The 16791-nt window shown below is 48.5% G+C and overlaps 1 protein-coding gene across 1 annotated transcript in view; it reads right to left on the bottom strand.

The window, feature by feature from the left end:
* The window catches only part of dag1 (dystroglycan 1), a 31736-nt gene that overhangs the window by 10958 nt on the left and 3987 nt on the right, over window positions 1-16791 (bottom strand). Inside the window, exon 2 of the mRNA XM_028002366.1 lies at window positions 3442-4050. Coding sequence (XP_027858167.1) covers window positions 3442-3858 — 417 coding nt within the window. The 5' untranslated portion in view covers window positions 3859-4050. The remainder of the gene's footprint in view (window positions 1-3441; window positions 4051-16791) is intronic.

Genomic DNA, 16791 nt, shown 5'->3' with positions numbered 1-16791 from the left:
AGCAGGGTAAACCTGCGGCCCGGCTCAGGACCGAATGATGCACATCAGAGACCAGAACCAGAATCAGTAATGGTTTCCAGAACCAGTACATCCAGCTGATTCATGAATGAATGTGGAAGAAAATAATCAGGAACATGTGAGTCCAGCTGCTGCTGTACGTTTAATTACATAGCAACATGGCCGCCAGCGCTGCGGCGCCAGTAACCTCATGGCAGCGTGCTGCAGCGCCCGGCCCAGCCCGGCCCGGCCCAGCCCAGCCCGGCCCAGCCCGGCCCGGCCCGGCTGACTCATATGTTCTGCTGGGTTTTATCTCCTCCCAGTTCTCCAGTTTTCCGCTCCCGTCCTGCCAGCTGCAGAGCTTCGCTGGTTTGAGATGCAGAGCAGCAGAGAGACGATGATTAAAGACCCGGAGAACCTAGTGACAGGTTCTGGAGGAACCGCAGAGCCGCAGTAAGATCCCAGCAGGGGGGAAATGTCAACAGAAAGAAGAAAAAAGTTAAGAAGAAAAACAACAGAACAGAAAACTGGAGATGGAAAAAAACTGAAACAACTGATGAGCTGAGCAGGTTTTAGTGGCTTCTCAGGGTCCTAGTTAAATCCTGGTGGACTTTTTTAGGGCCAGGTTTGGAATGTAAAATAAAATGCAAAATATAAAAACATAGACTGTTTTAGAACCGGTTCCCTGTGTAACAGGTGGCCGGCTGGTGGAAAAGGTTTAAAGTTTGGATCAGAACCAAACCCATCCTGACCATGAAACATTTCTCCTGACCGTCTGATAAAAAGGGCTGCTGTCTGCTAAGCTAACACCAGGGCTGCTAAGCTAACAACACTGCCAAGCTAACACCAGGGCTGCTAAGCTAACAGCAAGGTTGCTAAGCTAACAGCACTGCTAAGCTAACACCAGGGCTTCTAAGCTAACAGCAGGGTTGCTAAGCTAATAGCAGGGCTGCTAAGCTAACAGCACTGCTATAGGCTTCCACGTTTAGTCCCACTGAAACCACAGACTGTCTGATCCTCTTTACTCTGACACCACCAAATAAACTCCAGCTGAATTACTGTTGTAAACAGAGCGCTGCGGCGGCCATCTTTACTGTCGTAAACAGAGCGCTGCGGCGGCCATCTTTACTGTCGTAAACAGAGCGCTGCGGCGGCCATCTTTACTGTCGTAAACAGAGCGCTGCGGCGGCCATCTTTACTGCTGTGGGTCAGAAACCATTCACATAGAAATCTGTCTGCGGTCACATTAAACTAGTAGCAGGAACTATCACACAAAACCAGGTTGATGTTTGTAGCTGAAACCTGATGGAGGCTGCAGGTGATAAGAGGAAAGCTCCGTATGACCAGATAAACGGTGATGCATTCACTGTCCTGGCCTAAAAACGGCCAGCAGAGCGTGAACATGCAGGCGGGACGCCTCATACTCCCTGGTTGGTATGAGAGCAACGCTGAGCTGAGAAATTGATTTGGCCTTTTCCTCTGAAACCCTCGGCACCGCCGACCTTCCAGAACAACTGGAGGGAAGGAAGGGGTCCAGAGGGAGGGGAGCAGGACGAGCAATAAAAGATGAGGAAGAGGAGGGGGAAGAGTGTGTGGAAGGAAAACTAAAAAGGAGAACAAACTCCCAGCTCTCCTCATCAGGACGGGGAATCTAACCTGTAACCTTCCATTGGAGGACAGACGGGATGTTTTCCCCAAACACAGAGACCTTCCTGGGGTCCTGAAGGGCCTCCAGCCTCCCCTCCTCCTTTTTTACAACCCGCCCAAACCCCCTTACCCCTCCAGCAGAGGGTGTTAGCTTAGCGACCCCCCCACCGGAACGAAGGATGAGTGGCAGGACAACAAAACCAAGCAGAAACTTTCAGAGCCGCCTGCTGCTGATGGACCGTTTGCTGAGACAAACAGCGCTCCCCACAGAGAGAGAGAGAGAGGGAGGGTGTGTGTGTGGGGGGGTGAGCTTCATTAAAGCAGCTAAAAGTGCAAGCTACTGTTCAATAACACTGATATGATCTGATGTGACGAGTGAGAGAGGGATGGGAACTGGAGAGATAAAAGCAGCGATGGAGAGAAGACGGTTGGGGTATGTGTGTGTGTGTGTGTCTGTCTGTTTGTGGTGATGAAAAGGGAACAGCAGGACAGAGGACGTAACCGAGGAACCAACGGGGGAATGTGTTCCAGCTTCAGGTGACGGAGGACAGGAAGGAGACGGGACCATAATGTCGCCTCCTCTGAGATTTCATTAGAGAAAATCGGCTGTTTTGGAAAATTAGCTGCAATTACAGATGAAATATTTCTGTAAAGGACCACAGAGCGCCGATTCCTGCGGCAGGTTTTCAGACGGATGATTCTACAAGTTCATGAGGAGTGGAGAAGTTTCAAGAACCAAACGGTGGGCCGGATCCAGGGACCGGGCCGGTTCTTCACTTTCACGTCAGGTCCATCAGGTCCATCAGGTCTAACAGGTCCGTCAGGTCCGTCAGGTCCAACAGGTCCGTCAGGTCCGTCAGGTCCATCAGGTCCGTCAGGTCCATCAGGTCCAACAGGTCCGTCGGGTCCATCAGGTCCAACAGGTCCGTCGGGTCCGTCAGGTCCATCAGGTCCGTCAGGTCCATCAGGTCCAACAGGTCCGTCAGGTTCATCAGGTCCGTCAGGTCCGTCGGGTCCAACAGGTCCATCAGGTCCATCAGGTCCGTCAGGTCCATCAGGTCCATCAGGTCCAACAGGTCTGTCAGGTCCATCAGGTCCGTCGGGTCCAACAGGTCCAACAGGTCCATCAGGTCCATCAGGTCCGTCAGGTCCATCAGGTCCAACAGGTCCATCAGGTCCATCAGGTCCATCAGGTCCAACAGGTCTGTCAGGTCCATCAGGTCCGTCGGGTCCAACAGGTCCGTCAGGTCCGTCAGGTCCATCAGGTCCAACGGCCAAGACAAAGAGTCTCCGCTTGGACTCGGATCTACCTTCTTCAATAAACCAGCTCCCCCAGCGGTCCCTGAACTCATCGTTTATCTGTCATCGTACGATAAGTGGCCTGTAGTTGTAGTTGGACTCCAAAGCTTCATTCCCAGCCTGATGCTGACAAGCTGCTAATCGTACTGCAAAAACACAAAACCTTACCGAGTCATTTCTCAGTTCACTTTAGATAAGACAAACTAACTTAACATAATCTTTCAGCAACATGTGGAGGTTTGTTCTAAATGAATAATTCCTTAATATTAATGAAAAAGTTCTAATTCCACTGGCAGATTATTTCACTATAAAACGGGAAAATGTCGAGTCTCTGTCGAACCAAAATGACTTGGAGAGATTTTGTGTTTTTTTGGATTGTTGCCCCTCTGGGCCGTCTGAGTGGGAATCGAACCAACAACCTACCGATTACAGGACAGAGTCCAGGATAACCAGCTTAACTTCCTGCTTCTTTCCATGCGACGCTTTGTGCTGACTCACCTTGACGATGTCTCCCAGGTGAACATCCTCCATCTTGTTTGGCACCTTGATCTGGAAAACGCGGCCCACCGCCGCCGAGGAGTCTGGGAAAGCTGCGGGCGCGGCGGCTTCCTGCCGGCTCGCCGCCACGCTGCCAGACTCCACGGCCCGCCGGCTGTCCATCGCTTCCTGGAAGTCCTGCAGCAGCGAGGAGTGCATGGAGGCCTCCAGGTCGGCGCCCAGCTCCTCGCCGTCTCCGCCCGCCTCCAGCAGCACCAGTCCTCCCAGCATGTCCAGCTCCAGCTCGGCGCGGGCCGCACGCGGCGTCCAGCCCGCGGCGGCGAGCAGCAGCACCAGCAGCCAGAATCTAGTCCTGGGCAGAGTCCCGCTGTGACCTCTGACCCCCGTCAGCCAGCCCACACCGCCCTCACTGCACATTCTGGGCCTTTTGTCTGCCTGACAGTGAAGCAGAGAGCAGCAGGAAGGAGGATGATGATGATGAAGGAGGGGCGGGCCGCAGGGGGAGCATGCGCCCCCAACCGATCCTCCAAATCCGTCCTTCCAAACCCCCCGCCTCCTTTTGTCCTCCGCTCTTCCTCAGAGCGCCGGCGGTCCCATCGGGCCGGAGATCTGGAAGGAGAGAAAGACGAGCGGTGAGCGGACGATGAAGAACTTCACACCCAATCAAACCTCAGAAATCTGGCTGATAAAAATCCATCCTGCACCGGAGCGCAGGGAGTAATCTGATTAGTTCAGCTCCGGTTTGGGGAATAAAGGATGAAAGATGGAGAGATGAAGGAGGAGGAGGTGAAGGTGACTTAACCAACAATGCCCAACCAGCCGGGGCTTTCTGGGGGAGTCCTAATGAATGCATGCCTTCTGTATTGTGAGAGGTCAAACTGAGTGTGTGGAGGTGTGTGTTGCAGGCCTGAACTCAGATCCCCTCCTGACTGAGTGTGTTGGAACAAAAGGCTTCAGAAAGAGTGAAAGAAAGCAGAGAAGACGGATGGGAAAGAGGGAGAGTCCCGCTGTGATTCACTTTGTCCCGTCAGAGAAAGTGGATTCTCTGCAGGAGTCTCCTAGCAACAACACGCCGCCTCCCAGGTGGACCAGGAGCCCCACCGCCCACCTCCGGACCAAACTTTGCTTTTAATCCTGTACAGCTGCTAAAAACACTTTTCCTCCAGCTAAAAGTCAAGACGTGGCCTCCCTCTGATGGGTTTTCTCTAAGAAACTTTACATCCGCGCCGTTCTCCAGCCAGCTTTTCATCCTGCTGCTCTGGTCGTTCCCTCACTTCTTCCCTCCGCCAGATCCAGTTTTACTCAGACACAAACCAGCGATCATTAGGCGACTAAAGGCTTGGAGATGAAGGCGTGTGTGTGTGTGTGTGTGTGTGTGTGTGTGTGTGTGACGGATCATTGACACACAGAGAGGTAAACAGTCGGCTGTTTTTAACACACGCACATTGAGAAAATTTTCCTAAATGATTTCAATCAGCTGCACAAATTTCTCTTGTTCTGAATATACAATTTTTAATAACTAGAGTATTAATATTGTACAGTTTTACCCTAATTGTAAATTAGTAACACCTTATTAAAACCTTAGTGTGAATACAGATGCTTCTATTTATCTTTAATTCACTTTAATTTCTCCACTCAGGGACAATAAACAATATTTAATTATTAATCTATTCTATGTCATTTCCTGTTACCATAAAAATAATGCAGGTCAGATTTATGATTTCTTTTCACCATAAACTCTGATGCGACCAAAACCTGAGCTGTGCTTTTCCGGCACCATCAAGCTTTAATACATGAGAGAAAATGATTCAGCCTTTTTGTTTGGGTTTCTATCTGCAGCCGTGTGATTATGAGGCTCATAAAGTTTTGTTATTGTCACAATAAATACCACAAAATGCTGAAAATGTTTAGCAAATTTTATAAAATGAAATAAGTAGCAACAGAACACATCGAGCCTCAACGACATCTGATAAAACTTTAGCCGCTAACAGATGCTAACAGGCATCATGGGTTCAGCTTTGTGCTGCCAGGTGATAAAAGCTAATATGTGGCAACAGGTGCTGCTGCTGCTGCTGTAGCAACTATTTGATTACAGCCAGATGAGGCGGTTCTGAATCGGTTTTGGAGCGGTTCTGAGGTATGGATGCAGGTCAGGGTGGGCACGTTTGGTCGGTCAGGAGGTTCGGCTCCAAATCTGAGCAGCAGAAGAGTCGGATGGTTCTATAAACGCAACTGAACGTCCCAACAGAGGGAAGAACAGAAACGATCAAACAAAAACAGAAACTTTTACGTATTAATAGCCACAGATTAACTGAGTATGATTTAGTCCTGTAGGAAGTTTCCTCACTGCAGCAGCTCCAGCAAAGACAAACTTCTGAACCGACTGGGTTTTAACCAGAACCTGCCGGTTCTGCTGGGTCACTCTGACTCGACCTTTAAGGAGTTATTGTATGTGTCGGGTTTGTGAGTTTAATGTGAAAGAGGCTCTGCTCTATTTTTAAAAAGCCAACTGTGATGCAGCCGGTCAGGGTCTCTGCTGGCGAGCGGTGCTTGGACTGGGCCAGAGGGAGCGGGTCGGGTTCAGAACACTATGTGAAAACTGCTGAGTGGATCTAAAGATAGAAAGCTGCAGATGCATTTCCTATTTGGTGTGAATGACAGGGCAGCTGCTGCCTGGCGCCGCATCAAAGCGCGACTCAGACTGCGTCTCCGCATACCAACAGTCACACAACATCGACCCAAATAACAATTACTGCCATGTGACCCGGATTATTCACCACTTCTGTCACAATCACAGAAACAGCCTGCAGTCCGTCCAGGTGCCATCGGGGTCAGGAGCCGCTCCGGCTCCCAGAATGCCCGGCGTGTCGGGAGGCGCCGCTCCGCTGAACGACCCAAACGTAACGACTCGGGTTTAGAAATCCAGAGGAAAGTTTACATCCAGCAGCCGAAGTTAGGGAGCCGTTCAGGTTCTGCTGATCCAGACGGAATAATCAAAAACATTTATCTGAACACAGGGACAAGAACTGGACCGAACCGGAACTGGACCTGAACTGAACTGGAACTGGACCTGAACTGGACAGAACCTGAGAGAACGTTCTGGAGATCTGCTCATGAAAAGCGTTTCAGGTGAAGGACGAGCGGCTGATGTCTCTGCTCTCTGATAAAACAGAAATAATCAGATCCTCGTTGATGTTTAAACCAGGCCGCAGCATGAAAGCCCAAACAGAGAAACCTGATGAAAACTGGATCGCCCAGTCCGACCCGGAGGATCCTACAGGTGGAAACCCGGAGTCCAAACAGAACCAACATCAACCCAGAAGCAGAACCTCTCTGTCCACAAACCAGACGCACCGTCTGGATGTGAGCTTAGAGGAACTAACCCAGTCTGGCAGAACCACAGACATGTTCTGTCCTAAAGGCTAAAACACAGCAGAGCCGGGAGGAAAGGTTCAGGTCCAGGTCCAGTGGTCCGCTCCAGGGTTTCCCCCAGACGCCTGGCGGGCTGCCAGGCTTCATTTCACCCAAAGTGGTCCATTTGGAGGGAGGTTCTGCAACGCAGGTTCTCCTGTACCAACATGTTGTCAGAGAAACTGCTCCAACGAAACCGTGAGGTAGAAAAGTTTCACCGCTGATCGGTTCGCACATCTTCAAATCCAAACTCAAAAATCTGAACCATCAAGGCTGAATGATTATCACGTTTTTAAAGGTTCAGCTGAGAAACTGATGTGAGGGAATATGTTTGTTAAAGAACATTTCTCGTTAATCTCACATATAATCAATACTAATCTCATATAATCAATAATCGTTCTGGCAGCGATCGGCTCTGTGTCCGCACTGAAAGAAGAACAGAAAGATCCTTCACTGTCACATGGTGGAGAAATGCTGGAGCAAAGAGACCGAAACTCGCAAAGATCAACATCTGATCATACAGTACAGTCTGTACAGTAAAAACCACAAAGATATTAAAAATACTGCAGAACAAAACAAATTCACACAAACAAGTGAATGTCTGCGCAGTCATAATGACTGAACCCTTAAGGAGTCATTTAGAAGGTGATCTGGGCTTTAGTTACTCCTTCAGAAAACCCGAAACGGCTCAGCATGTCAGAACTTAACCTGGAAGAAAGTTTTAATCCCAGCAGGAGCTTCTGCTTCTGATCCTCCTCAAAATAAACCAACAAAGAAGAAAACAGACGTCAGCGCGTCTCAGACATGAGCGGCCGGCTTGCGGGCCCCAGCTGAGCCCGTTTCAGACAAACTGGATCCAGAAGGTGCGAAAGTTCCTGTCTGAACCTGAACCAGAATCTGCAGCTGGAATTTCCCCCAGCAGCCAATGAAACGCAGCGAAAAAACCCCCCACGGGACAATTATAGTGACAGCGTCCCCACATGGGGGCCGATCAGACGGAGAGACGTCTGGCGGACATCAGAACCGGGCCGGTCCTCGCCGCAGTCGCAGCAGACGCCTCTATTAATGGACTGCTGGCCGCCAGCAGAGAGCGACGCGTTTCCTCTGGAGGGAAACAGGATTACAGTGTTTACCTTTACAATGAGATTTAGGTGTTTAGCACTCAGATTAGACACGCTGGCGGTGTTCAGGGTAAACAGATTACTCCTGCGGATGGAGGGAAGAAGTCCGGATTGTTCCGAGTCTTTGTGCCGGTTCCGACCTCGTTATCGGCTGCTTATGGAGGAATTTTCAGAGCTGTGACCTCTGAGCGAACAATCTGCGCTGCCTCCAAAAATCCTTCAACTGAATTCAGATTAATCTGCGCTCCCGCTCTTAATTACTCCTGTAATTAGCTCGGCTGCAGTTGGAACGGGACGGCGAGCCGCAGAATGATCCGTCGCCAGAAAAGCAATCAATCACCGAGCAAATCCACCGTCTAGTCCAAGGCCGAGCCGCCGCTAGCTGCCGCTACGCCGGGCCATATGTGTGAACATAAGGTGGCAGGCGGAGCCAGCGCCGTGCCAACACTGAAACTCTTCCAATGAATTAAAAAGAATGTTGAGCGCAGGAGGAACTCCAACTGGGCTTTGTTTCAGCAGCCGGCTGCGTTTCCAGAACCTAAAGACAGGATTACTGCAGAGCATTCAAACCAGGTTCCAGATGAAAGCAGCAATGAGTCAGAGCCGTTCCTGCAGCAAAGTAGGTCAAACATGGAGGAACCCAGGATTTACTGGACTTTACAGGACAAAACACGGAGATGCATGAAAAGAGGCGATTAGGATCTAAAGGATGAACAAAGACTGAAACTCAGAGAGAGCGAGAGAGAACTCCTCAGGCTGAGAGACGAGATCAATATTTATAGAAATGATTCCTGAATCACCAACACAGTGATTGCTCCAAAACTGAAACTCCTTTTTTATTATATTGATGTTATTGATTGAGAATTTATCATCAACTGAAAATTACAATCTGATCATAGAGACGATTTTCCATAATCAGAAATAACTGATAATTCAGGAGAGCGTGAACAGGACAGAGGAGGCTGCATCATGCTGTGGGCCTGTTAGTGAAGGCAGCATTAGTGGAGCAACATCCGCCGCAGAGAAATCCATGATCAGAGTCCAGAACCGCTGCCGGGCCGGGTCCCGATCCGGACTGTTGGACTCTCCAGACGTGTTTGGAGGAAGTTTGGAGAAGAAACTGGTTGAGAAAACTGAACTGAAAATGGTTTTCCATCAAAAGCATCCGACTTCCTGACAGGTTTCAGATGGAAACTAGAAACTTTATGGGATCTGGAGCTCAGATGAGTTCTGATCCGAGCGGCAGGAGTCACTTAAACAGAACCTTCAAAAATAACATCTGCAGATCCAGCTGACCGGAACATCTGCAGGCGGACGTTTCCGGCCGCTCCTCGGCAGCCAGCAGGAAGCAGGGCGAGTTCAGGAACGTCGGGACAGCAGGAACTCCAGAGGTGAAGCTCTGTCGGGTCACGCCTCGACAAAAACACGAAACCCAGCGGGAAGCGGCACGGCGTCCTGAAACAGCCGCCGTCGGATCGGTGGCAGGAAGCAGAACGGAGGCGGAGCGGCGACCTCCGACCTCCGGGCTTCCATAAACATGGAGCAGGACGGATTACAGCTCCGGAGTTCCACAAGCAGACGACCTGCGGCCCTGGAACGCCTCATCTCCACAAACAAGATCTCCATCTGTGGAATCATCCTGAGTGGAAAACAGGCCCCACCGAGCGCCAGACATCCGGACTGAACCGGCAGTAACCGGGACATCGGGCCGGCCCTACCCTGACCTTCACCAAGGTCGGGGCGCCCCGGCATCCAGCGGTCTGAAAACATCGTCAGGATGGACTCAGGAGCCCCGGGCCCCTCAGCCCCCCCAGGCTCAGCAGCTTCTCCTAAATGAGAATTTAATTTGAGGCGAGGCCCAAAACAAATAAACAGCCGCAAGAAGGAAAGCAGCAGGAGGGAATCATGGGAATTATGGTTCTGCTGAAAACGCAGGCAAACATGCGTCCACTTTGATCAGAGCTTTTCAGGGTGTGTGTGTGTGTGTGGGTGTGTGTGTGTGACAGAGAGAATGCTAACGGCTCATGAGGGGAAATGTTGAGAATCTTTTCATTATAACGATGCAACTGCTGCAGAAATGAAACATGAAGGCGTCCCACGGGGAGGGCCGAGACATAATTACTGCTGAAGAACCTCTGATTACATTCTGAGCTTCATCTGCAGAGATCAGCCGACAGCAGAAAGTCCAAACAGCTCATCTGACACTTTACTGAACCTCCAAAACAAGAACCAAACAGCGAGTCAACGGGTCTGCAGGCACCTGGAGGCTGCTGGGAAATCCTGGAGACTAAAGTTCCTATAAAACTTCTCACTCTGGATGAAACAGTGAAGCAGCAGCATTCACACCAGCCCAGTTCAGTCCGCTTTGACCCGACTCCAGTCCGTCTGTCTAGAAACTCTGGTTCGGTTGGTGAGGTGTGAACGCTAATTGACCTTTGACCTCGGATCCTCCAAACTTCGGTCTGGGTTTGGTTGAACTGAACTCTGGTTCGGTTTGAATGTGAACACCAAGAGGACCAGAGACCGCTCCAAAAGCAGGAAGTGGACTACAGCGCAGGGCATTCTGGGTAAATACAAAAAAAGCTAACATGCTAGCCTAGCGCTAGCAGCAGAAATGGCTCCTGGTCTTTAGCCAAAGACTAAAGAGAAAAACCTGACGCCTCCATCTTGTTTCCATCTGGTGAAGAAGGAAGTTGCTCTCAGTGTCTTCAGAGGTTTTTGTGTCGTTTCCTTCAGAGGTTCTTGGTGCAGCGCCCCCACAGGCCAGGAGGGGAACAGGTTGGTTTGACTCAGAACCACAGCAGCTGGAGGGGGGGCAGGTGATGGAGTTCTGGTTCCAGTAGAACCGGGCCGACCGGACCATCAGGAAGGAAACAGCCTGAGAATCTGCTGCCCCTCCCCTACCTGCTGCTGCTGGATGTTTGATAAAAAAATTTCTTAAAGTAAAAACTAAAAGGAGAATCATTACTAATATATGCAACTGAATGACTGAAGCATTTGGTTTAAAACCAACAGAAAGTTTTTATTGTCGGGGGAAACTAGAAGAGTAGATCGTTCCTCCCGCTTTAATTTACATATTTGTCTGTCTGGTGTTTTTAATCACAGCTTCATCTTTAATAAGTAACGACAGCGCGCAATCTGATATGAGTATCAGATTATTCTAAATTAAAATCTTACTGTTTGTCATGTGAAAAGATGTTTAGTTTTCTGAATCTCATCTCGTTACTCCTAAAGCCTTCCTGCAGCCAGGCGTAACCATGGCAACGTGACCACAAAGCCAGCGCAATGAAAGTAAAGTTATGAAAATGTTTGACATGTCTGCCGTTCAGGGAGGAAAAAGCTTTAAGAGTTTTAGTTTGGACAGAACCTGATCATGGGTCGGTTCCGAAAACGAGAATAAAGAAAAGAGGAATTAAAACGAGTTTAACTGGACAGACGTCATGAATATTCATCAGCTGGGAAAACAAATAAAGTCAGTCAGAGTGAAAACCAGGTTCGATGTGAACACGGCCAGACCACACAGAACAGGGGTTGGAATTAAGAACCAGAACCAGAACCGCTGAACGAACCGTGGTTCATATTTAAACTGATTCAGTCTGAAGAGCTTTAGGAGAATTAAAGGCAGCAAACAGAGATTTAAAGGTTCCTGGATTAGTTTTTATTATTCTGGAACAGGAACAAGAAGAACGAGCAGCAGCTCAGCGTGTGTGTGTGTGTGTGTGTGGTCAAACCGGACCACCAGCTCGGACATGATGGACCCTGGCAGCTGGCAGCAGCAGGTCACATGTGTTTGGATGTGTGTGAGCGACAGCTGGGCAACAACACACACACACACACACACACTCCCAGTTTAACTTGTAACTGTTCAGGTCTCACAGCGGCTGCTGTTTTGATGTTTTCGCCTTCCTGTTGAAAACTTGAACTGGGATCTTCATAGTGATTCCATTTTTTTTCTATGATTTTCAGACATTGTTCATGTCCAGATTTTCCACACCTGGAAGTTTGTCAGATTTCACGTCTTGGTGAGGAAAAACATGGGAATGGTTTCGTTCAGACGGCGGTGAAAACATCGGATACGAGTCGCAGTCGCTTCGTACAGGGACAGCGACTGCCCTAAACGTAGCGGTCCTGTGAGGTGCTGATGTTGTAAATATTGGTTTCCATGGCGACAGCTCAGGGGTTTTGGCTCCAGCCGGTCTGCAGCGGTTCCGCGCTCCACGTCAGACAGAAATATCCTCAGAGGTCAAACGCGTTTGGGTGCAACGCGTTTCATTTCACATCATCTGCACGGCGGACCGGGTTCGGGTTCAGGTCCAGGTTCGGCTCAGCTTTTATTTTTAGTGTGTGACTCATTCAGACAGAGGAGGTGTGGGTGGGAGCCTCCAACCGGCCGTCCCGTTTTAGAACCACAACTTTGACTCACTGGCACAGATTCATCCTCCTAACATTCATCTTATGTCACTCAGAAAGCTGCAAAATCCTGATTTTTTTAAAATATTATTATTAAACATGATATGCATCAACCAGCTAACAGGACCAGAGAGGAAAGGATCCATTTGGTTTTAATTTTATGTAATTACATGGAAATGTTAATTATGTTAATTAATGCATTTTGGCCCATTTTAAAAAATCAACTCAAAACAAATCAACAGCGAAAAATAATTAATGATTGTTGTAGAACCATAAGGGATATTTCTGTCCTCTACTGACATGCAGAGATCACAAATCAATAATCAATATCCAATATGATACGAATAAATTGACCAGTCAGGACAAACCGGTCCGATCTGGGTCCGCTGTCAGAACGCTGCCAGAAACCCCGAGATGCATCCAACTCTGGAACGCTGTGTCTCCCAACGGATGGGTGTGTGTGTGTGTGTGTGTGTGTGTGTGTGTGTGTGTGTGTGAGATGGGCATCTCATCCCATCCTCCCTGCTGATGCAGGTCATCAATTCTCATCTCACCTGCCCGCCTCTCTGAGCGCAGCGAGAAATATCAGAGCAGAACCAACCAATCAGCCGCAGACACACCTTCAGCAGAGATCTGCTGTGTTACACACACACACACACACACACACACACACACACACACACACACACAGTTTCTCTGGATCGTTCCTGTTACTCCGTCCAGACTGGGACGGTTACATCCAGAACCCGGCTGGTAAGAATTTTTTTAGACCCGGTTGGTAGGTAAATCTTCCCGATCTGACCTCTGACCTGGGGACAGTAACTGTGTTCCTGACTTCAGTCAGCCATTTATTAATGAAGTCAGATCCACGGAGCGTTTCAAAAATATGTTAATCATGAACTTATAGAATTAGAAATAATCTGTCCAAATCTAACGAGCAATTTATTATCCAATTAATCAATTCATTGCCAGAATAAACCGTCAGTGCAGCCCTAACTGCTATTTTTAATAGTTCAAACACCAAATATTGCTCAATATTCATTCAACATGGCCGCTGTTTGTCAGCTCCCTGCTGCTCCATCTTGAACCAACATGGCCGCCGTTGTTAGTTTCCTGCTGCTCCTTCTTGAACCAACATGGCCGCCGTTTGTCAGTTTCCCGCTGCTTCGTCTTGAACCAACATGGCCGCCGTTGTTAGTTTCCTGCTGCTCCTTCTTGAACCAACATGGCCGCCGTTTGTCAGTTTCCCGCTGCTTCGTCTTGAACCAACATGGCCGCCGTTGTCAGTTTCCTGCTGCTCCGTCTTGAACCAACATGGCCGCTGTTATCAGTTTCCTGCTGCTTTATCTTGAACCAACATGGCCGCCGTTGTCAGCTCCCTGCTGCTCCGTCTCGATGTTCCAGGCTCTAACAGCAGACTCATTTCCTGGGCGTTGAACTGGAAACTGCAGAGATCAGGATCTCTGGCGGCTCTTTGAAGCCGTTGTGTTGCTAGCAGCGGGGATCTGGGCGTGCCATCTGTTCGCCTTATCGCCAGTGCTGCATGTAAACGCCCTCCACCCCGTCCTCTGGGGTCGCCCTGAGCGAACGCTCCCTCCTGCTGCATCCATCAAGCCCTTGTTTCCTCCTCCATCCTCGCTCTCTCACTTTCTATTAACCCCGTCTTCTCCCAGCAGCCTCCTGCCCAATAAATCAACTCGTCACATTCACACATCCCAGGTCCGGGATTCGGATCCGGCTCGTCTCTGCCTCCTGCTACATGACTGACGGCTGAACGGGAGGGGAATAAACGTGCTGATGAACGTGTAAATGGATGGGTTGAGAGTGAATAACGGGATGAATACATGACATGTTGATCCGCCTCACAAATCTGCAAATGCGATTGGAGCGCAGCTTTCATGAGTTTTTACTTCCTGGAGCTTTATCGGCTTTTCAAACGGAGCCGGGAGTTTCTGGAGAACTGGATGCGTTTGTTTCAGAGAGCGTTCGCTCCGCTGGACGTTGGAACAACGAGAGACTGAAACGACCAGGAGAGAAAATCACCTGAAGCATCTTAACGATTGCAGAATCCAGATGTTCCAGCAGCAAACTGTTCATATTAATAACTCATCTGTACTTACATGATGGTGATGCAGCAAAGGATTGTGGGTGTTTACAGGAAGCAGAAAAGATGTGTGGTCATTTTGTCAGTGGAAATTTTAACAATTAAAACATAATATAGAATATGGGCTGATATTAAAATTCATATCAGCGACAAACGACTGTTTCAGTAATTTATTATCCCACTGATTATTGACAATTACTCAGATAATAAAAACGTCAAATTCTGAAGATTTTTTCATTCACCACTCATCTTTTTTATGCAACATTTGAAATACAAATTTAAAAAAATTAATTTCTTTCTTAAATATATTATGTTGCCTAATAATCAGTATCGGCGTTCTTTAGTTTGTAGCAAACAACGAACCTGCAGCTGAAATCCTTCAACATGACAAACGTTCAGGCTCTAAACCACGTCTGTGTGGAGCTGATCTGATCATTAGATATCGATCTGATCATTAGATATCGATCTGATCATTAGATATCGATCTGATCATTAGATATCGATCTGATCATTAGATATCGATCTGATCATTAGATATCGATCTGATCATTAGATATAGATTTGATCATTAAATATAATACATTTTCCCATGTTTTTTAGGAAGCAGCATCAGATGTTTAACCATCAGAAGGATTTTAATGTTTATTTGAAGAAATTTCTCTCTGATGAAATATTTAGATCAAGTTATGGAACGATGACTGATCAATGCTGCTTCCAGACAAAATCATCAACGCATTAATCAATAACTGATCATGATAATGAACGTATAAAACTTTTTTTTTTTAAATCTGTATTCAGGGACTTCTAGGAAAAGCTGTTTCTCTGATTTGTGATTTTTAAAAAAACCTTTTCTGCTTTTGACCTTCTAAAACTTTTAACGCTGCTTTAAACAACCAGGAAACATTTCAGTGAATTCAACGCGTCAACGGCGAAAAGCTTCATGTTTTAAATGCCAATAACAATTTTATGGCAGCAGTTGAAACCATCACTATAAACTGGGATGTGGTTTGAATCTGACCAGTTTTTCTGCTGAGGGCGAGGGACGTTCAGGGACAGTGAGAATATTGAGCTCTGCAGCAGAGCCGATCCTGGATCAGTCAGACTGCTGCTATTTTAAAAAGCTGCTGACTCGTTCACACCTGCAGAGTTTGTGCAACCTGAGGCTTCCCTCCTGTTTGGGTCAACACACACACCCACGCATGCCCACACACACACACACACACACACACACACACACACACAGGGCGGGTGTGAAGTGGGTCGACTGTTGTTTGACTGTCAGATTTAACAAGTCGGTTCCTCTCAGCTCTCATTTCCTCGGCCGGCTGTGTTTGTTTCCCATCTAAGCTTTAGTGGCTCCCAGTTTGTCCAAGACAACACACACACACACACACACACACACACACACACACACACACACACACACACACACCCCACACACACAGTGTGATTTTAAAATGGCTGCACACTGACAGAAGTTCTGCTCTGAGTTTTCTGCAGATTTGTTGGTAGAAACTATTTTTCTGCTCCACATCATGAGAACAGATTCATCTTTAACATTTTGAGGAAATGCGTAAGATCCTGTTTGTGGATCATCGAGACGTTTTGGAGAATCGGTCCATGCAGAACCGGACCGTCCAATGAAACAAACCTACAAACATCTACAGAATGGGCTTTGATTTATTTTCCCTGCCATAAATTTAAACCTGGTTTTATGATCTTGGGGTATATTCTTCACCAACCTGGAGGTTCTGGTTCTGGTTCTGGACCTGAGCACCAGTGTGGCATTGCAGGCAGGTCTCCTAGGCTGCACCCCCTCCTCTCTGCTTGGGGTTAATGCTGGAGCTGGATTCCTTCACAGCGGACCGAGCAACGCTCCTCCACATGTGGCTCCGTTTCCACGGCAACCAGAGCAGGCGGACGCATCTCAGCCGGACATCATGGTGACTCCTGGAGACGGTTTACCGCTTTGTTGTCATGGAGATCCCAGGAAAATCCCACTGTCTGATTAACCAGCCGATAGAACCGACATCAGGTCCTGGCAGAACCAGAGTCCTGTCCTGCTGGGACCGGATCGGTCCGGGCCGGGTCTCCCGTTCCCGGCAGGCGGAGGGAATGACGTCATGGCCGACCAGCTAACCGTCTGGCTTGGTGTCCAGAAAGCTGAGCAGCCTGAGCAGAGCGCTAATAGAAGCAGCCAGTGATCAGCAGTTAATGTCCCTGAACTAATTACCGCCCAGAACAACGGACCCGAATATCAACCCGTCCGCCGCCAGGCCCACAAGGAGAACTTCAGGTTTCTCT

This window comes from Xiphophorus couchianus, chromosome 20 (genome assembly GCF_001444195.1).
Source record: "Xiphophorus couchianus chromosome 20, X_couchianus-1.0, whole genome shotgun sequence".
NCBI classification, from domain to species: domain Eukaryota; kingdom Metazoa; phylum Chordata; class Actinopteri; order Cyprinodontiformes; family Poeciliidae; genus Xiphophorus; species Xiphophorus couchianus.
This window is presented reverse-complemented; position numbering and strand designations above follow the sequence as displayed.